The 23,827-nt window shown below is 37.2% G+C and overlaps 1 protein-coding gene across 2 annotated transcripts in view; it reads left to right on the forward strand.

The window, feature by feature from the left end:
- LOC145266710 (cysteine repeat modular protein A-like) overlaps positions 1 to 23,827 on the forward strand; it is a 199,509-nt gene that overhangs the window by 16,003 nt on the left and 159,679 nt on the right. For both annotated transcript variants that reach the window (XM_080122634.1, XM_080122635.1), the window contains exons 3-4: positions 13,085 to 13,249; positions 16,889 to 17,050. In XM_080122634.1, coding sequence (XP_079978760.1) covers positions 13,085 to 13,249; positions 16,889 to 17,050 — 327 coding nt within the window. The remainder of the gene's footprint in view (positions 1 to 13,084; positions 13,250 to 16,888; positions 17,051 to 23,827) is intronic.

A 23,827-nucleotide genomic window follows, 5' to 3' on the forward strand; every position in this document is an offset into this window, starting at 1 on the left:
GAGATGGATTAAGCATTTTTCTTAAAGAAATTGAATAGAAATACATTTTTCTTCTTAATATAGGGTTGAACGATAAAATTGTCATCCTAGAAAAGACAACATGATTTCATTTTCGTTTAGTGAAAACCGGTTTTCTTTTTTTGATGCAAGAGTTATCACAAATTCATAAACCCCAATAGGAAAAGAAAAAAACTATATACTTAATAATACTTTAAAAAAAATTAAAAAATACGAAACGGAAAAAAACTTGATCTGTAATTAATTTGTTTTAATTATATATATATATATATATATATATATATATATATATATATATATATATATATATATATATATATATATATATATATATAGGCAAATAAATATATATATATAGGCAGATAAATATATATATATATATATAGGCAGATATATATATATATATATATATATATAGGCAGACATATATATATATATATATATATATATATATATATATATATATGTGTGTGTGTGTGTACTATCAGGGTAACCCGACATTGGCCGTGATTGAATGATGATCAACGTATGTTCTGCATTACCATAATTTTATTGTCATCATCAGAATCGGTGAAATCACCTATTTTTTAATCAAATTGATTGATCGCTTGCTCTAATTGGAGAGCCATCGTGGTGCATCACGAGACGAGGAAGCTCACATGCCCTTCACAGTGACTTACTTAACAACACATCGTAGTCTAAATTACAATGTAAAGAACACACTGTTTATTTTATAAAATTACTCTTTTATATAATTGATTAAATAAAAGTTTAAAATGCAAAAGTTAAGCATCATACTTCAGTTTTACTCTAAACAGAAATATTAATTTCAAACGCGCCCCTGTCATATTTAAAAACGTACTGTTGATTTCCTATGACGAGCCTTTCGATTTGTGTGATACTAAAACTTCTCAGGTGCATGTGTGATGTTAAGCTGTATAAGGTGTTACCTTTGGTCAAAATCACCTATTTCGTTTTTAAGCGAATTATTTTGATTATCGATTATAGGTATTATTGAAGACATTCTGATGCAAAACCTGTCTCAGAATACTATCAGGCACATAAAACCCATTCGTATAAACTGTAATAAAATCGGCCTAGCCGTTTTTGAGTCTATAGGGAACGAACTCAAACACAAAGTTCTTCGCAGGATACTATATATGCACAAGTTAGGCGAATTTGGGCATATTGTATTAGTTTGAAAATATAGTTTCATAAAATTTTAACGATAGAATATTATTATAACTTTCAAAAAGCTTTCCAATTTACATGTAGTTTCCTCCAATAGAACCAAAGATATGAACATTTCAATATTCAATTTCGCTACGATTATAGATATATCCAAATATAAGAGGCATGGCAAGGCAGAGAGAGAGAGATGAACGAACGCTCAAGGCAGAAGGAGACAGAGATATGAACGAACGCTCAAGGCAGAGAGAGAGATATATATGAACGAACGCTCAAGGCAGAGAGAGAGATATGAACGAACGCTCAAGGCAGAGAGAGAGAGAGAGAGAGATATGAACGAACGCTCAAGGCAGAGAGAGAGAGAGAGATATGAACGAACGCTTAAGGCAGAGAGAGAGAGAGAGATATGAACGAACGCTCAAGGCAGAGAGAGATATGAACGAATGCTCAAGGCAGAGAGAGAGATATGACCGAACGCTCAAGGCAGAGAGAGAGATATGAACGAACGCTCAAGGCAGAGAGAGAGATATGAACGAACGCTCAAGGCAGAGAGAGAGATATGAACGAACGCTCAAGGCAGAGAGAGAGATATGAACGAACGCTTAAGGCAGAGAGAGAGATATGAACGAACGCTCAAGGCAGAGAGAGATATGAACGAACGCTCAAGGCAGAGAGAGAGATATGAACGAACGCTCAAGGCAGAGAGAGAGATATGAACGAACGCTCAAGGCAGAGAGAGAGATATGAACGAACGCTCAAGGCAGAGAGAGGGATATGAACGAACGCTCAAGGCAGAGAGAGGGATATGAACGAACGCTCAAGGCAGAGAGAGGGATATGAACGAACGCTCAAGGCAGAGAGAGAGATATGAACGAACGCTCAAGGCAGAGAGAGAGATATGAACGAACGCTTAAGGCAGAGAGAGAGATATGAACGAACGCTCAAGGCAGAGAGAGAGAGATATGAACGAACGCTCAAGGCAGAGAGAGAGATATGAACGAACGCACAAGGCAGAGAGAGAGATATGAACGAACGCTCAAGGCAGAGAGAGAGATATGAACGAACGCTCAAGGCAGAGAGAGAGAGATATGAACGAACGCTCAAGGCAGAGAGAGGGATATGAACGAACGCTCAAGGCAGAGAGAGGGATATGAACGAACGCTCAAGGCAGAGAGAGGGATATGAACGAACGCTCAAGGCAGAGAGAGAGATATGAACGAACGCTCAAGGCAGAGAGAGAGAGAGATATGAACGAACGCTCAAGGCAGAGAGAGAGAGATATGAACGAACGCTCAAGGCAGAGAGAGAGATATGAACGAACGCTCAAGACAGAGAGAGATATGAACGAACGCTCAAGGCAGAGAGAGATATGAACGAACGCTCAAGGCAGAGAGAGAGATATGAACGAACGCTCAAGGCAGAGAGAGAGATATGAACGAACGCTCAAGGCAGAGAGAGAGATATGAACGAACGCTCAAGGCAGAGAGAGAGATATGAACGAACGCTCAAGGCAGAGAGAGAGAGAGAGATATGAACGAACGCTCAAGGCAGAGAGAGAGAGAGAGAGAGAGATATGAACGAACGCTCAAGGCAGAGAGAGAGAGAGAGAGAGAGAGAGAGATATGAACGAACGCTCAAGGCAGAGAGAGAGAGAGATAGATAGAGTCTTCGTTAATTAAAAATATTTTAAAATCTGTTTCCACAGTTATTTACTCAATGTTTATATTTGAAAGTAATTATTCTAAGCCAAATTTTTAAGTAGTTTGGCCATCAGAATTTCTGTTTGGCTTTTCTTTCCAAATTTGTCCCTTTTCTGAACGAACGCTCAAGGCAGAGAGAGAGAGCGAGAGATAGATAGATAGATAGATAGATAGATAGATAGACAGAGAGAGAGAGAGAGAGAGAGAGAGAGAGAGTCTTCGTTAATTAAAAATATTTTAAAATCTGTTTCCACAGTTATTTACTAAATGTTTATATTTGAAAGTAATTATTCTAAGCCAAATTTTTAAGTAGTTTGGCCATCAGAATTTCTGTTTGGCTTTTCTTTCCAAATTTGTCCCTTTTCTGAACGAACGCTCAAGGCAGAGAGAGAGAGCGAGAGATAGATAGATAGATAGATAGATAGACAGAGAGAGGAGAGAGAGAGAGAGAGAGAGAGAGAGAGAGAGAGAGAGTCTTCGTTAATTAAAAATATTTTAAAATCTGTTTCTACAGTTATTTACTAAATGTTTATATTTGAAAGTAATTATTCGAAGCCAAATTTTTTCAGAAAAAAAATCCAAAAAGGCCAAATCCAAAGGCGCAGGCACATTTTTTTAAGCCAAGAGGAAAGAGGAGGAGAGAAGGGAGGAAATAGAGGAGTGAGAGGGGGAGAGAGAGGGGAGAGATAGATGGGGGAGGGAAGAGAAAAAAAAAGAAAAAGTAGTTTAGCCATCAGAGTTTCTGTTTGGCTTTTTTTTTTCAAGTTCGGCCCTTTTCTGTACGCACACTCAAGGCAGAGAGAGAGAGAGAGAGAGAGAGAGAGAGAGAGAGAGAGATAGAAAGAGAGTCTTCGTTAATTAAAAATATTTTAAAATCTGTTTACACAGTTACTTACTAAATGTTTATATTTGAAAGTCAACAACTTCGATATAGTCAATTTTCCTTTAATTTTCAATTTGGCTTTTTGTTAGTCTTTTTTACTTCAAAAATGTGCTTGCGCTTTTAAATTTGGCCTTCTTTGCTTTTTTCCTGAAAAATTTGGCTTCAAATAATTATTATCGTCTGCCAACCCAGGCAGAGAGAGAAAAAAGAGAACGCTCAAGGGAGAGAGAGAAAAAAAAATTCATTTATTATTGACAGATTAAACACAGACCGTTTGGCCCATCTAGAGCAATGGATGAAAGAAGAACACAGCAAAGAGAAGCAGCAAGAGAGAGACAGAGAATCAGACGACAGCGTTTGCGAGAAGAGGAAAGACAATCAAACCGTGATCGAAACAGACAAAGAATGCAACAGCAAAGGCGTAATATGAGCCAGGATGAGCGAGAATTACATCTTGACCATTTGAGAAATAGAGATCACGTAAGGAGAAATAATATGAATATGGAAGAAAGACAGCAATTTCTAGAAAATATGAGAAACAGAGACCACGAAACAAGATATAATATGAATATGGAAGAAAGACAGCAATTTCTAGAAAACATGAGAAACAGGGACCTTGTAAGAAGAAATTATGACCTTCACCTTCACCGAGGTGAACGATTTATATCACCTTCACCGAGGTGCGCGACTTGACACACAAAAATAAACCGCCTCTTAATCACCTGCTAACGCATGAGTCACTGTAACATCCAATGACAACAACAACAACCTTCTCACTCGACCTGCCTTTATACCACTATCTCAATCCCTTCTCTTGCGCATGCGCCTGTAGATTCCTAACAATCTCGAGACTTCCGCTTATAAAAACCCAAGTTTTGTTGTCCCGCATGCCTATACAAGGCACAAACACGAGGGCGTTTGTTGTGTTGGTAAGTACTACAGAAATAATATGAGTATGGAAGAAAAACAGCAATTTCTAGAAAACATGAGAAACAGGACCATGTAAGAAGAAATAATATGAATCAACAAGAGCGCAAAATCATCTTGAAAATGAGCGAAATAGAGTTCAACGTCATAGAAATGCCCACAATATGGAACGCCAAATATATTACATTGGGGCCATGGATGTCCGATGTCAATTTTGCAGAGCCTTAAGATTCCAAAGAGAACAACTAAATTGCTGTCATAACGGAAAAGTACTGCTACCCCCCTTACAAGATTACCCCGAAAATTTAAGATTATTATTTGATACCAACAATGCCGAAGGTGCAAATTTCAGGCAGAATATAAGAAACTATAATTCTGCATTTGCTTTTGCATCTTTTGGTGCCAATATTAGACCCCCTCCAGGTCGTGGACCCTATTGTTTCCGTTTACAAGGTCAAACTTACCACTACGCAAGCAACCTCCATGCAAATGACCCTGAAGAGAGAAGATATGGCCAGCTGTACATCATAGAAACCAATAAAGCCATACACAATAGAGTAAATGCTCCAGAAAATGCTAACTGTTTAGTGTCTGTTTTTCAAAAGATAAATGAAGCGATGATTAATAATCCTTATGCAGCAGCATACCATAATATGAGGGATATTGAACAACAAGAACAAGAGAGAGCTGCAATTGAGAACGTGTCACCAAGACAAGTAACCATGTACTTCATCCCTGGCCCTGACAGAAGGACATACAACAACCCATCAGGCAATGAGATTGCAGCCATATTCGTTGGTAATGATGGTGCACCTCCAGTACATCGTGATATCATTGTTTATCCCATAGGTCAACAGAGGGAGAGGATTGCTTACATCTCTTGCCATCTTGATCCCATGGTTTATCCTCTTCTCTTTCCGAATGGAGAATCAGGATGGCATATACAAATGGCTCATGTGGCACAACGCCAAACTCGTGTTCGCACCAAAGTCACCATGCAAGAGTTTTACTCATACCGGCTAGCAATCAGAGATGGCTTTAGTGCTTTGCATCGAGCTGGAAAATTATTGCAACAATATATTGTTGACGCTTATGTGAAGGTGGAGGGATGCCGTTTGAACTTCATTCAAAATAACCAAACACAATTAAGAGTGGCACTTTATTCAGGTCTCATGGATCACCTAGGAAGACAGAATGAGCATCAAGAGGCAGGTGTTCCAGTCATTTTGCCCTCTACATTCACAGGAAGTCCGAGAAACATGCAACAAGCATATCAAGATGCCATGGCGATCGTCTGCAAATTTGGAAAACCAGATATTTTCTTGACATACACGTGTAACCCAAAGTGTCGAGAAATCACAGAACCTTGGACCGCATGAAACAACACAAAACAGGCCAGATTTAGTTGCACGAGTTTATAACATGCACCTAAAGGAACTTTTGATTGATATCAAGGATAGACATATATTTGGTGTTCCAGTTGCTCATATCTATGTCATTGAATTTCAAAAGCGCAGTCTACCACATTGCCACCTTTTGGTAATGCTGCGAGAAGACAAACTGAGGACAAGAAAACAAATTGATGAGATGGTTTGTGCTGAAATACCTTCATTAGACTACCCAGAGTTGAGAGAATGCGTGAGAACATTGATGATCCATGGTCCATGTTGGACATCAAATCCTAATTCTGTGTACATGGTTGATGGAACATGTGAGAAAAAATTTCCAAAAGATTTCCTTGAAGAAACGAATACAAATGTATCCGGATATCCAGTGTACAGACGGAGAAACAATGGAGAAAAGGTACAAGTTGGCACTCATGAGGTTGACAACAGATTCGTTGTCCCATACAATAAGTATCTACAGGAAAAATACCGTGCCCATATTAATGTTGAAGTGTGTTCCTCGGTGAAAAGCGTAAAATATTTATTCAAATATATATATAAAGGTCACGAGTGTGCAAACATGGAAATCAGACATGTTTTAGAGAATAATGAGCCCACTGGAATACATGAACACAATGAAGTTAAACAGTTTTTGTCATGTAGATATGTGTCTCCTCCAGAGGGCTTTTGGAGATTGTCAGAGTTCAAAATGCATGCTCAACCCCACACTGTTTATCGTTTGGCTGTACATTTGCCTGATGAGCAGCATGTTTACTATAGAGAAGGGAATCAAAGACAGGCGGCAGCAAGAGCAGAGGAACGTGACACACAATTGACAGCTTGGTTCAAACTCAATCAAACAGATGAGAATGCAAGAAATCTTTTCTATTGTTCTGTACCTGAGCATTATGTCTTCAACAAACAAACAACAAAGTGGACACGGCGAATTAGATTCAGCAACATTATAACCAGAATGTACTCTGCAAGTCCTCGAAATGAAGAAAAATTTTATTTGAGGATGTTGCTCCTTCATGTCCCCGGAGCGACTTCATTTAGCGATTTGAAGACAATCGATGGTCAAGAAATGGCCACCTTCAAAGACGCATGCATCAGACTGCGCCTGGTTGAGAATGACAATGCATTGCAGGAAGCTTTGACAGAAGCAGCAGCTCATCAGATGCCACGACAACTATTATCCATGTTTTCCATGATGTGCGTCTTCAACCAGCCCGTGAATGCTCTGCATTTATGGAATGAGAATAAGCATTTTATGATCGAAGATCTGCTGCTTAGATATGATAACATAACTGCTGAAAATGTTGCTCTCCACTTTCTGAATACCTTATTCATGGAAAATGGCATGAATTGCAACATGTTTGGTCTGCCTGAACCAGTTGGAGATCATCCTGGACATGAAGGAGATGTTGGAAACTCTAACATAGATGTAACTTCTCTTAATATTGAACAGAGGCAGATATTCAATGCTGTGGTTGCAAGTGCCTTCTCTGTTGAGCAAGGTGAGCAAACAGAAAATAGATTGTTTTATGTGGATGCACCCGGTGGTTCAGGAAAAACCTATCTTTTCAACAAGTTATATGAATACCTTAACGCTAACAACATTAAGACAAACACTTCTGCTTGGACTGGTATTGCTGCAACATTGCTGAAATGCGGCAAAACTTTGCACAGTATTCAAGCTTCCGGTTCCCCTAAGCGAAACAAGTGTCTGCCATGTGCCACCGAACTCTGAGCAGGGAAATTTTCTGATGCAAGTTAAAGTCTTCATTATTGATGAAGCTTCTATGATCCCATGCTATGCGCTGAAAGCCATTGATAAATGCTTGAAAGATATAATGAACACCCACACTGCATTTGGTGGTAAAGTAATCTTACTTGGAGGCGACTTCAGACAAGTACTTCCGGTTGTCCCGAGAGCTCCTCCTGCTGCTGTGCTAGATGTGTGCCTCAAACGCTCAGACTTATGGCACAGCTTTCATCACATGAGCCTCACACAGAACATGAGAGCAAATTCAAATGAACAGGAGCTTTCAAGATGGCTTCTGCAAATGGGCAATGGATCACTCCAGAGTTCTCTAGATGAAGTGGCTCCAGATGTTATTGACATTCCTGAAATGTGCACATGTAATGGCTCTTTGATATCGGAGGTGTTTGACAACTGTACAGCTGAAGAGATGAAAGCAAGAGTAATCCTATCTCCAAAGAATTCTGAATGCTTAGCGGTCAATGAGGAAATTTTGAGAATGTTGCCAACAGAAAATAAAACGTACCTCAGCACTGATTCTGTAAGTTGCGATAATGACGAGGAAGCACAAAATTATCCAATGGAATTCATTAATTCTCTCACTCCCTCTGGCATGCCTCCTCATAGGTTGAATTTGAAAATTGGAGCAATAATTATGCTACTGAGAAACCTCTCCATAACTCAGGGACTGTGTAACGGCACTCGACTAGAGGTCATTCAGCTTCACGAGCACAGCATCAAGGCATCAATAATCAGCGGTTCTCACGCTCATAAGAGAGTACTTATCCCAAGGATAAAACTGAAACCTAGCGATGCCAATATTCCTTTTGTTCTTCATCGCACTCAGTTCCCAGTTCGCCTCTCATACTCAATGACAATAAATAAAGCTCAAGGTCAGACTTTTGATAGAGTTGGCATATATTTATCAAAGCCATGCTTTACTTATGGCCAGCTTTATGTAGCGTTCTCAAGAGCAAGAGCAATGAAGACTGTGAGAGTTAAAGTCCAACATCTTAATGATTCCACGCATAGCCACAGAAGAGGAATCACATTTACACGAAATATCGTATGCACAGAAGTCATCTAAAATTGTCCATGTGTTTGGGTTCCCTGAGGCAATCTGAATAGTGGACGTATATGGGAGAAAAAACAGATGTAATGACAGTTTATAATTTTTAAACGTTGACATTTGAAATGTATTTTAAGTAATCAAGCATATGCATCTAAACATCAAGAACATATTCTGGGATAGTTTTGGTTAGGTTCAACGTTAGGTTCAAATATTTTTGAACAAAATGCACAGGTTTAACCCATTACTGTGCGAAATTAACAATATCATGTTTTAAACACTCTAAGTCTCAATTATATAATAAGTATATGATAAATAAGCTAAAAAGTAAATAAAACTTTTGAAAATATTTTTAAATACACATATTTATAAAACATAAATGAAGATGTATTTATAGAGAATATTTGGAGCACTAATATCGTGATTTTGGTATATACATATTTACATACATTTTACCTATCGTACTCTTCATTTACTATTTAAAAAAAAAATAGTACACAGGGTGAATTCGTCGGCCAGGGCAGTAAAGGGTTAATGTAAATGTTTCAAGGTACGGATATGTGATGGGATAATGTGTATGTGAAAAAAAAAGAAAAGAAAACGGGAAATTTTCACGGGTCCAGCTAGTAATTAATAAGAGTATGAAGCAGTCTTTACCTACAATTAACCATACTGTCAAATCTGATAATATAGAGGATACATTTTTAAAACTTGGAACATACAGGTAGATCTGATATAAATATATGAAGCTATCCCAGTCAGCCGTAGAGGATCGATATACTGTACAATATAGAGGTACGTCTGAGGACATTACATTTCGTTTTTATCTTAACTGATACAACCGAATGGTCGGAAGATCCCGATGAAGACAGAACTGAAAGATAAACATAGCTTAGGGCAAGTATTGAGAAAAAGGTATAGGAGACTTGCATACTGACCATTAGTATCTGGCACATGGGTGGATTCGTAAATAATTAGAACCTCCCCTCATCATCTTCTTGTTTGCATGGGCTAACCTATTGAAGTCTTCATAGAAATGGCATGTGGTCAATTTTCTCAGATATGTTCTTGAATATAGTAACCTCTCTATTGTGGGGGCGATAGATGGCAAATATAAATGCAACCCGGAAGCACACGTAGAGTACTTTTGAGTCTTCTCTTGAGATGTCCCTTCCACATGGAAAGCCATCTTTAATGTAGGCACATATTTCATGCCCATGGTGATCTTGAGAGTCAGATTTTGATGTTAAGTTAAAGTATCCTTTAATCACGAACTTAGTAAAATAGTCGGTCCAACGCCAGTTTTGGGATTTGTGGAACAGGTCGACAGACTTGATTAGAGCAAAGCAGAGAGAAAAAGTAAGAAAGAAAGAGTAAGAGAGAAAAAGAGAAATGTTTTGTTGCAGCCATAGTAAGGTAATATGGCATCGAGAAGCCTCAACAAAAGCCTCAACAAAAAGCCTCAATAAAAGCCTCAATAAAAAGCCTCAATAAAAAGCCTCAACAAAAGCCTCAATAAAAAGCCTCAATAAAAAGCCTCAATAAAAGCCTCAATAAAAAGCCTAAACAAAAGCCTCAACAAAAGCCTCAATAAAAAGCCTCAATAAAAAGCCTCAATAAAAGCCTCAATAAAAAGCCTCAATAAAAAGCCCCAACAAAAGCCTCAACAAAAGCCTCAATAAAAGCCTCAAAAAAAGCCTCAACAAAAAGCCTCAATAAAAGACTCAACAAAAGCCTCAACAAAAAGCCTCAACAAAAAGCCTCAACAAAAAGCCTCAACAAAAAGCCTCAACAAAAGCCTAAAAAAAAGCCTCAATAAAAAGCCTCAACAAAAAGCCTAACAAAAGCTACTGCATGGTTCTTGAATCAATTCACCAAATGTCAATACAGCTGCCCCAGTACTTTGAACCTGCTAATAGACAGCCTCCGTAGTGGTTAATCCAAGGTTCGGGTCCCTGATTATCAGGTGGATAATGTCAACCCAGTTAAAACGTTTACCCCCAGCACCCTTTTTAGTGACATTGTCATAAGGATAGAGATAGGAAGAGAAAATTTCCAACATGTCACGGGGGCGACTGTTCACATAAAAATACTGCCGACCTAGAATATAGCTTTTTCTTCTCCCTTTGTCAGAAAAAAAAATCCACCTCAACAGAAATCACCTTTTAGTGACATGCAATATGTTTTCTGTTCTGCTATGTCTCATATGTTTAGTGAATCTCTTGACAAAGGCTTCCTTTCTAGGGCAATTGCTCTTGACATATCAAAGGCCTTTGATAGAGTGTGGTATAAAGGACTACTTTATAAGATTTCCAGTTATGGTATAGCTGGAAATGTCTTCTCAATTATTAAATCATTTCTCTCTGATAGGCTCATAAGAGTAGTGGTTTATCAGAAGCTCACAGTATTAATGCTGGAGTCTCTCAGGGGTCCATCATGGGCCCAACTTTCTTCGTGCTTCAGGTTTTCTCTGATTCTCTCTCCTCTGATCTTGAGCGCATGGTAAAATGGGGGGGAGGTGGTTGGTTATTTTTAATGCATCTTAAACCAAGCTTCTATCTTTACATCATCAACGTTCTGATCCCCATCTGGCATCAATTGAAAAGGATTGCTTTCGTCTTAGAGAAGCTTCATGCTTTGACAAGCTTCACTCCTGATCTGAAATGAAACATGTGCATCAAATCTGTTGCCAAGGTCGCTGGAAAAATGCTGGGGTCCTTCTACCGCTCCAACAGATATCTCACTGCTGATGTAATTCACTATCTATATAAAAGCCAAGTATGTCCAAGAATGGAGTACTGTGCCACGTCTGGGGAGGAGCTGCTAGAAGCAGCTTATCCTGTCTTAACAGAGTACAAAATAGACTTTGTAGCTTAGTGTGTGTGTGGGGGGGACTTTTCTCTTCCCTGCAACCTCTTTCCCAAAGAAGGGGCGTTGCGAACCTGTCTTTGTTTTATCGTTATTTCCATGGCAAGTGCTCGTCTGAGCTGCAATCTCTGGATCCCTTCTCACCAATCTTTCATGAAAAACACCCGTTTAGCTGAAACCACAGTCAATAATTTTCTCCACTCTTTATCTGTGCTTAAATCAAAACGTAGATTCCATGAACAAAGCTTCTTTCCTAGAACTGCACGCCTGTGGAACTCTCTGCCGTTTGCCTGTTTCCCAGCTGACTACACCTTGGTCGTCTTTAAGTTCAATTGAATCCGAGATGGGTATAATTGTTGATGACACCACACTCTATTTAAAACATGCAGGCAAGCTAAAGGTGCACCCACATCCAAAACAATAGCTGAACCATATGAAAAAGACTTCCAACGTTCAAACTCGTCTGCTTAACATTCATAAGCAACATGAATTCCAAACATATTGCCAAGTCTGCTGCGAAGAATGTAGAATCCATTTACCGGGTTAGAAAACTTTTCACGTCTGCCAGTATCCTATGTCTTTATAAAGACACAATTAGCCCATGTATGAAGTATTGTCGCTGCATCTGGACAGGTGTACCAACTACTTTTAGACAAGGAACAAAACAAGATTTTAACCTAATAGCCTAATAGACCTCGCACTGTCTACCAATCTCCAGTCCTTGTCACATCACAGCAGTGTTTCATACCTATAGTTGTTTCATGAACTTTCATGGAATTTGTTCAAATAAATTTACTGCATTTGTACCTCCTTGATGAGAATACATCTGACCCACTTAATTAGCAGCAAAATCTCACCCCTCTGCTGTAAATGTTCATTGATACCGGAACTTTCTACTCTAAGAGTTTTTTCATCAGCCAACTTGCCTTTGAAATTTCCTTCTACTCCCTGTTTTCCTGCCTATACTAACATTCAGAAATTTTAATCCAATGTGAACATGCTTCCCAATCTCCTACTTTGGATGCCTCCCCTTTAATCTAGTCCCAATCACAGTAGCTTCTTATGCTTCAGTTGCAATATGCCTTATTTGGTGTGAAGAAAAGGTTTTTCAAAATTGAGGCAATTAATGCAGAGTGCCTTTTTTTAGGAGTTGAATATTTCTCACTTTAAAAATTCAAATTGTGTTTAACGTTGCCTTCATGAAAAGACAGGTAAACAGGGACAAGCAAAGAAAAATAAAACTGCAAAGATTTTAATTTTGTTTTATTTATTTTTATTTTATAGTTTATTGTAAATCGGGCTTTGAGAAGAAAAACGCGGCTGATAACTGTTCTAAATGTCCAGAGGGATTTTTCCGTGTTCTAGAGTTGCTTGACCCATTTGCTCTCTGTACTAAATGTCCTGAAGATTTCACGACGGATGGAGAAGGTGCAACAGAATGCACAATACGTAAGTATTATAAAACTGTTTCTTTATAACAAGTGTTTGCCTTCTTTTAAAAATCATGGGGAAAATATTACGTTTTGGCAGTGTCTGAATCAATGAAGCTAAAAAAGAGAATGAAGAACGGAAAAATATCTCAAACTGGAAAGTAAAAAATATTTCTAAATGTATGAATCGGTATAGAAATCAGAAAGAAAAAGAAAGAAAACGTCTGATTATAGAACTTACAATAAAATTTATATTCAAAACTTAATGTAACAGTTCCATCCCTTCCTTAGACATGCTCATCCAACAATGTGGTACCATCGACGTTACTCCTCATCACGTGATAGCAGAATTGCGTCTCAGTCTCACAACAGATTCCCCTTCCTTTACAAAGTCACAACCTAAACTTTAACAAATCATATTCCCTCCATCCCCACCATTTAAAATACATAACGATAACTACAAGCTAAACATTCCATTTACTGTTACCCACTATCTCAAAAATCCATCTCCATCCACTACCTCTTTCAATCTTTGTACATTGAAACTGATTTCAACAAAATAAATATTTATTCCATTATGAAGTTTTCTAATTGAAAAGAAATATCGAATCAATATTTCGCATGTTTTTGTGTAAAATTTGATGAGTTCTATTATGGTCTTTTGCCTATTATTCTAGATACACATTCTGTTAGAAATTTATCTTTTCCCTTAACACACACACACACACACACACACACACACACACACACACACACATATATATATATATATATATATATATATATATATATATATATATATATATATAGATAGATAGATAGATATCAGGGAAACTCGACAGTGGCCGGGATTGAATGAAGATAAACGAATCTTCCAAACATCCAATAATTTTATTTTCATCGAAATCTGTGGAATCGCCTATTTGTTTTTAACCCCTTGCTTAGTATCGGCGTTATAAACGTCATTGTCAATCATAAAGTACCCACAAATCAAATCTAAAAATATTTACATCCATTATTCCATACTTTTGTTACCGTCACCCTGACAACAATTCCATGTCTTCTTTTGTCTACCTTCCTTTCTATTGTCTAATCATGAATCCTATTTTCTATTTCGTTTGTTATCGGATAAATTTACTCCGTTTTCTTTTGTTATATATTATTTTTTTTCTTTCCTAATTCCTAGCAGATGGATTGACTATAGCATCACAATATTCGTTAAATTTGGTTAGAATCGAACTGCCCTTTCCTCATTAGAGTTTTTTGATTATCGATATTTATTGGAGGCATTCTGATACAAAACCTAAAGTACTTTTGTGTGAATCTTTTAAAAAGTCGGCCTAGTTTCACACACACAGGCACACACAACGACATGGTCTCTGAAAGAAATAAACATTATACCGGTTGTGATAGGGGCAACTGGCTTAATAAAATGAATCTTCATAAATACTTAGAAGCGATCCCTGGAAGACCAAGCTGTAACGAAATACAGATAGCAGCCATAAAGGGAACAGTATCTATTCTTAAAAGAGCCCTCGGATATAAATTTAAATCATAACAGAATCAAGTGTTAGCTCCAGGAGGGAGCCCCTTGATCTCTTAAAACTTACTGAAGTAAAATACAAAAAAAAGAAAAGATAAAAGATCATATGTATATATATACATATACATACATATATATATATATATATATATATATATATATATATATATATATATATATATATATATATATATATATATATATATATTCGAGAAGTATAAAAGCTTACAACTTTTCTTTATTCGTTTTCAATTCGTAACGTGCAGGAATACAAAATAATATTATGAAAAAATATTAAAAAACTTTTTTTCAAGGTACATTATTTTCGACCGATCCTTCAGTCTTCATCGGTGTAGTGAAAGTATGAGCATGCACCGAGAAAAGGGGAATGGAAAAGAAAGGAAGGAAGAGGAGGAGGAGGAGGAGGAGAAGGAGGTATAGCCAATGAGAAGGTGCACGTCAGTTTTAAATATATACACATATAAGTACGCACATACACACATGCACACAGTACATATACACATATAAACGAAAAATTAAATATTAAACAGTAAATAAAAATGAAGAAACGCGCCTTTAACTGTCTAATCTTTTGAATTCTTACGATATTATTTATTCCAAGAGAGAATAAGAATTCAAAGGATATAAAATGTTATGAGGAGAAACGCTATGATGTTCATTTATAAATTAACGACTATTTCTAAATTCATTTAGGTTTCGTGGCCTAACGGCTAAGGCGCCGGACTGCAGAAACATAGTCTGAAGTTCGATCCCTAGAAACAGTTGAGCTACGCTGATGAGAGTTCTCGAAACACGCGTGTACGTAGATTACTGTTTAAAAAAAAAAAAAAATATTATATATATATAAGGGAAGTGTCTGTGTACATTTCCCTACGCAATAACTCTGTCAATTTTAAGTCTACAAACTTGAAATTTGATACACAGGTTACTGAAATGCGGGAACATCTTTGAAATCCGCCTTCGGCCAGAAATTTGGCTGTTAAGGGGTCAAAGTTCAATGATTCGACCTTTGAGAACTCTACCGAACTCCTCCACGAATTTTGGGTATAAACAATTAAAATTTTAGACATAGATTCCTTGCACATGAATTTAACTTAATAACTTGATTTGAGCCCAAAACAATAAATGTTAAGGGGTCATAATAGGGGTCAATGTTTTAAAAAATTTGACCTCTCTGGTCTCTACCAAATTACTCAGACAATTTCTGGCCTAAACATTTGAAATTTTACATTAAGGGTATTCAGAGATAGGCCAAGCTTTTTAATCGGCGTGGGTCGAAAATGTTTAGTTACCAATATATAAATGTATGTATGTATGTATGTATGTATGTTTGCATGTCTGCTTAAAACTTTCGACAGATGCGACGTTTTTACTTTGAAGTTCGACCTTTCAAACGACAAATACCGAAAAATTAGCTAAAAACATTAATATCTTCACCTTCAACTGCGCACTTTTCTACGAGGTGGGGTCGCCTTTTGCCGATATTTTCGAAAGTCATCCTCTCCTTTCGAATGTTTAGCCTTAATTTAAACCTATGTCACTTCCGTTTTGGCGGTGGCCGTAACAGCAAAGACGTCAGGTTTTCCCCGTTCTTTTCCTCTTTTGCGGTATGGGTTTGAGCCTGCCTTCCTACTACCACTTTTTTCAGAACAAATAGACCGAGACCAGGGGACTACAACTTAGCATTAAGTGAGAGTAATATATATTCTGTATGTTCCATTTTTATATAATTTTTGTCATATCAGGTGATGTTTTTAGTTATGATGAAATATTTTGTGACCTAACGTTTTTTAAAAACGGTCTTTCAGTCCTCATGCTAGGCCTAACTCTATTGAAGTTGCAACACATAGTAAATGTTTATATATGAATTATCTAAAAACATATTAAGCGTTTATGGTTTGTCTAAACACATATTAAGCGTTTATATATGGTTGTCTACACACATAGTAAGCGTTTATATATGATGTGTCTAAACATATATTAAGCGTTTATATATGATTTATCTAAACACATATTAAGCATTTATATATGATTTGCCTAAATACATAGTAAGCGTTTGCCCATTTGTCTAATGTATATCTTTCTTATTCACAGGAAATTGTCCAGCTGGAAAATTCCGAAACGATGAAATCAATGTATGCGAAGATTGTCTGCAAGGTTATTTTCAGCCGCGTGTCACCACAGGCTTGTGCTTTAAATGTCCAGAAAATTATACAACATTATCGACACAATCAAAAAGCCCAACAGACTGTATATGTAAGTATAAGATTCATTATCTTAATTTTTTTTTTCAAAATTTAAAACTATTAAAAATATCAAAAACTTTAGTCTCAAGTCATTCATTGGAAAATTCCTAATTCAATCAGGAGGCAAAGTCGTAAGTGTTTTGCGATTAAAATATACACACGTACAAACACACACACACACACACACACACACACACACACACATACATACATTTCTTTGGTCCTCTTTAAATATTCCTCTGTTAACAGTTGTGTGCCGCGTTTTGCTGAATTAGATTTGAATTTTATTCATAAATCTTTTTTAAATAAACGGAAGTAACTTTATTTATGTTGGCTTTAGCAAATAATTAAAAATAAATTAAAGTAAAATAAAACAACTTTAAATAATATTTCTAAATACAACAATTAACCGACTCTATTACTAAAATCGATTAATAACACGAAGCAAATTATTAAAAAATAGATTTTCTTTAATTGAATATGTAAATTAGGCAACTACTTTAGTGGGTTTCTTTTGAATAAATAAAACTTCAGGAGCAGAAATGACCAATATCTCTCTGATTCTCTCTTCTTGTATATTGAACACGCGGTAACACAGGGAAAAGGGTGGCTGGTTAATTTTAATGCATCGAACACCAAGCATCTCTCTTTCCATCATCAACGCTCGGACTCACATCTGGCCGCTGTTGAAGTGAACGGCTCTCGCTATAAGGACACTTTATGTTTAGACAAACTTCTTGGTTTGACCTTCACTCCTGGCCTGAAATGAAGCACATACATCAAATCTGTTGCCAAATCTGTTGGTAAAATGTTTCGATTATTCTATCGCAATAGTAGATATCTCACTAGAAGCAATTCTCTACCCGTATAAGAGCCAAGTATGTCCTAGCATTGAGTTCTGTTGCCCAATCTGAGCAGGAACTGCTCAAAGCACCCTATCCTGCCTTGACAGCGTTCAAAACAGACTTCGTAATCTAATAGGCGATGACCCTTTTCTCTTCTCTGCAACCTCTTTTCCACAGAAAAGACGTTGCGATCCTGTCTCTACTCTATCACCATTTTCATGGCAAGTATTCGACTGAGCTCCAATCTATGGTCCACCTCGCCAATCTTTCACACACACACACACACACACACACACACACACACACACACACACACACACACACACACACACACACACACAAACTCATCTAGCCCAAATCACTCTCAATAAATTCCCTCATTCTCTATCGGTTCCTAAACCTAAACACGAATTCCATGAACAAAGTTTCTTTCCCAAAACTGACTCTCATCCTCCCTTAACTATGTGTATCTCTCTTTTTCCCCTCTTTTTTCAACTTCCCAATATTTTTCCTCTTCTCTGTTCTTATTTATTTTTTTCGTTTTTCTTCTCTTTCACCTACCAACCCATTTTACAATTTCATTTTGAATCACCACTTTATCGCTTCAATTTTCCTTATTCATATCTAAAAAAAAACGTTATATAAAAAGAAATGAACTTCACTTTTCATTAACGAATGATTTTTCTGGAAGCTGTATTTTACCATGGACATTTATAATTCTGTTTTCTAATGGATAACCTATGAATTTTTAATGGACTCATTTCGGATTTTTCCTTTTCTGAATTTTATCGTTTTTTTTTTTATTGGGTTTTGGATCCCTTTCTCCCCTTTCCTCGTTTCTTATTTTTTAATCTCATTGAATCCCTATAAACTGTCAATAATTGGTAAATAACTTTTTGATGAAAATATGGTTACTTTCATATTGTTTGCATCCTTTAATACATTAACCTGCAAAATTTATTGTATATCTTGTAAACTTCTTCCCTCTGATGATATGAATTGCATTCCTCGAAACTCCATGGAATAAGGGTTTTCTTGTTTATTTGTACTCTTTATCGGATAATTAAAATTTTGTATATTTTTCTTATAGGCTTATCATGTTTTTTTTTTTTTAAATATGAATAAATTTTCAATGAGAAGATTTTATATTATATATATATATATATATATATATATGTATATATTATTATTATTATTATTATTATTATTATTATTATTATTATTATTATTATTATTAAATTCACATAGGGATAGTTTTCTACCGAAAACAAATATACGTGTACGTTTGTTCTTTAGCATCTAAATAAATAAATAAATAAATAATAATAATAATAATAATAATACTAATAATAATAATATAAAAACACTGTGACTTTAATACTGTCTGGAACTAAGCATTACGACAATGGCTCCGTGTAATCGATGTGATACTTTGCATTGGGTTAAGGACTGTCTATATTTATCAAGAAAAATTTTAATATGTAAAAAAAAAAATAGGACACAAAATAAGACTCATTGCAGAAATAAAATTAAGCACAAATTCTGAGTGTTTGGCGGAGATGAGAAGAATTTCGAAAATATGTGACTATAAAAATTAATGATAAAGAAATAAAAATGCAACTCGATTCGCGTTCAGACCTTTCGATAATAAATTTAAATACCTGGAAGAAATTGAATAAACTCATAATGCTGAGAACACGCAAGATAACAATGGCCGTTAACGGTACGCAAATTAACTTCGGAAATAGAATAATTGAGAGGTCTCATCGCACAATACAGTGCATTGCGACATGAACAACGTGCACGATCTTAGAAGCAGTGTACGGGGCAATGTCACGCCCAAGGACGAGAAGACGGCCATGACGGTACTTGCAAATATGCTTTACACATATAAGATCTGTTTCAAGGGTATCGTTTAAGTGATGGTTCCAGACACTACAGTTGCTAATATATACAAAGAGGGAGATGCTCTGCTGAGGTTGCTTCAGTTCTCTCCAACCTTTACAATAAATGCCTTAATGAATCTTGCTTTCCCGACTGCTGGAAAACTGCTTCTGTGGTACAAGTCTTCAAGAATTCTGGTGAAAGAACTGACCCACTAAATTATCACCCCATTAGCCTCCTTCCGGTTTTCGCCAAAATATTTGAGTCCTTAGTTAATCAAGCCCTAGTTCAACAACTAACAGCTACTAAACTCCTGACCGACAAACAATATGGATTTAGGCAACCGTTCAACAGCAGATATCTTAACTGTAGTCTCTGAACCTATATACCGTTCACTGGACAAAACAGGGGAGGGTAGAGCGGTAACCCTTGATATATGTAAGGTTTTTGACAGGGTATGGCACGATGGTCTTCTTAGGAAAATTATATCATATGGTATCACTGGAAGAATACATAATGTAATTAAATATGGTATCACTGGAAGAATACATAATGTAATTAAATTCTTAAGTAAGAGAAAATCCAAGTAGTCCTCGACTGTCGTACATCTAAACAATATGATATAAATGTAGGAGTACCTCAGGGGTCTATCCTTGGATCTTTATTATTCCTGATATTCATAAATGACCTCCCTGATAAAATTGTTTCGGAGATGGATATATTTGCCGATGACACCACTCTCTATAATAGGCATGAGGAGAAAAACAAATGAACACATCCCTCTGCCTATTCTATAAATACTTTAATGGTGAATGCTCTGACAAACTGCAAACACTTGTATCTCCTTGACGTGATTACCGCCGACAAACCCGACAAGCAACTTTACAGTTGAGATCCCTAGGTATTGAAAGTCTTTTACTCCAATAGTTTTTTTCCTCAGAACTTCAAGTCTTTGGAACTCCCTTCCATGATTCTGCTTTCCCAACTGTACTAATATGCAGAAGTTCAAGTGTAATGTGAACAAACATCTTTCTACTTATCTCCCTTCATAATGCCTTTGCAAATTATGTCCCCGATAGTAGCCCCCTACTTCAAAGTGGCACTGGGCCTTGTTTGGGGTGAAAATTGAATACAAAGAGATGCGATTTGGGTGAAGAATCCACAGGGAAGATGTACGATGCAGTTCGGTACAGAAACAGTGATAAAAATAAATAGGGAACACTCGGCCTCAGTTGATGGAACACCATACCACATAAAGGATATGTACTTAGTATGCCAACATAATTGTGTAATCAGTGACAAACTTAACTCGTCAGATGACAAAGCCCCACTGCTGTATGAATAACCAGATGAAGAAAGATCCTCAGAAGATGATGCACCCAATGATCTAGAGCAAGAAGACTTCAATGATACAGTAGACGCAGGCACCACAGAGGAAGTTTCTGAGCCTGTATCTTTAAAGCTAAGTACCAGGAGGAAACGACCTGGCCAGCATTGTCATTTGTGTGATCTGGAGATCAGGAAGGAGAGTGCCGAGCATGCACGGAAGCACACAAGCATATGATTCGGGTCTACCTGAAAAGCAAACTTAAGACTTTTCGATTGCAAGTCTAATAGTGAACTACATCCGTCTTACCTCAAAGCAACGATTTAGTTTCGCCCAACGGCTATAAAAACACCCAAGCCAATAAGTCATTCGGGGGCGGTCTAAGTCCGTTGCTTTTCATTTTCATCTAAGAATCAATGTTCAGAGATTCCAAATGGGTTGTTCACAAGAAATGTTGTAATCTGATGATGTAGCATAACAGACAGATAATCTGCTTTGTTTAGTATAAGCTATGGGAAATAAAAGTCTCGACGTGAATGTTACATAACAAATGTGGTGCAATGTTGGAAAGTCATCTTACCTTCACTAGACACAACTACTCCTTGTGTCCAGCCCAAGCAATAAATCAAATCCCAGTAAATATCCATCCACAACTAAGACTTCTATGCTAATGCTCCGCGTTGCACCACGGTTCACTTGTACTATTCCTATTCCACAGCAGCTAAGTGTGCTTGCATCTGCTGTGAGCACCGGGATCACTTTCATCGTCTATTCCTTGCAACACACCTTGCAGACCAGTGACTGTGTGCATCCAGTATCCACTAGAGATATATGCGGTAGTCCATTGATGCGAACAGTGATAATCGGCAATGCACAATTTACACCAATTTGGGGGATGAGATTGGTGTTGAATTCTTTGTTGCATGAGGAACTAATCTCAGGTTACACTGCTAGAGTAATGTTCCTTGGCGGTGACGGACCTGTATTGGAGATGTTGGCGTGAGAATAAATAAGATGCCTGTAAACCACGGGTACGCGTTGTGTTGTTTTCATTAATGGGAATCCGCATGTAAAGATAATGAAACATGGTGGCAACGGTGGGATGAACAGAGTTTCAAAGGAGAATACATAATGGAAAATGTATTGTAAGAAAAATAAACGAAGATAAGTAATGTTTGATTTATTGTTTTACATTGCGCGCGGACACACACACGCAAAAAGGTTTGTTTTGCTTTATCTGGCCATTGTAATCTATTTGCGTTTAAATAATATGAAAAAAGAAGTTTAAACCAATTTAATCGGCCATAAAACACAAGATTGTATCGGAAAAAAAGTGTCCGAACTTAACATGGAATGGAAAATAGACCAGTGGCGGGGATACAACCCCCAAACACCCTGTGTATGGAAAATAATCTGTCAGTGAACTGGAAGCTGTTTAAATTAAGATGGAATAACTATGCTATCATCACGTATCTAGCGAGACAGCCAATGCCATACCAAACGGCGATGTTGCTGCATACACTCGGAGACGAAGCGTTAAAAGTATATTATGGATTTCAATTTCGGACTCTGGAAGAAGAGAGAACACCCAATGAAATTCTCCAAGCGTTCGATAAGTATGCCATTGGAGAAATTAATGAGACATACAAACGATATATCTTCCACACAAGAAAACGGGGAGAAGGTGAAACAGTGGAAGCATTTATCACAGCACTCCGTACGTTGATAAAGACATGCAATTTCTGTGAGAATTGCGTCTCTTCCATACTATGAGACCAGATAATTCTTGGAGTATATAACCCCCACACCCAAGCGGAACTGCTTAAAATGAGACAGTTGGACTTACAAAGATGCATAGACATATGCAAACTATCGGAAAATGCAACGCTACAGTCGATAATTCTGAGACCCGAGGCAGTTAACAGAGTGGACTTGAAGCCTAAGGGAAGGCCAACAACCACAGAAAGTAACAGATGGTGTAGGGCGTGTGCATTGCAACATGAACCCGGAAAAGAGTTTTGTCCAGCTTTTGGGAAGACGTGTTTGAAATGCAATGGAAAGCACCACTTTGCAAAAAGATGCAAATCAAGGAAAAAGAATATTCGGTTTGTTGGGAAACAAGATGATAGCAATAGCAGTAATGATGGTTTGGACTATGGACACGTGGACAGTGTGACCACGAAAGAAGGAATCAATTCAATCAGACCTGAAGTGATAAAGGCAGAAATGATGGTCAAAGGAAAGCCAGTTGTTTTTCAGCTAGATAGTGGAGCCTCAGTAAACATCCTGAACGAGAAACATGTGGCGGGAAAAACACTTGAGCAGTCCAATAAAACCCTTGTCATGTGGAACGGGTCACAAATGAAACCGTTAGGAGAACGTCGGATAAAAATGATAAACCCAAAACCGGGCTCAAGTATGCAGTGAAGTTTGTCATTGTAAAGGAAGACTTCCATCCACTACTTGGAGCGAATGCCATCCAGCAAATGGCATTCATTAGTGTGAACAATGATAAATTTAAGAGGGATACAAACATATCTCAAACAGACAGCAGCCAGCACCCGGAGAGCATCATATCCGAATTTCAGGATGTATTCCAGGAAGAATTGGGTACGTTACCTGGAGAGGTTCATCTGGAGGTGAACCCCAACGTAACACCACATGTTGCAGCGGCTTGAAGAATACTAGTGGCTATCAAGGGAAAAGTGAAAGCCAAATTAGAAAGACTGGT

Source organism: Euprymna scolopes, chromosome 41 (genome assembly GCF_053919585.1).
Source record: "Euprymna scolopes isolate OS-2025 chromosome 41, ASM5391958v1, whole genome shotgun sequence".
In the NCBI taxonomy this organism is placed as follows: domain Eukaryota; kingdom Metazoa; phylum Mollusca; class Cephalopoda; order Sepiida; family Sepiolidae; genus Euprymna; species Euprymna scolopes.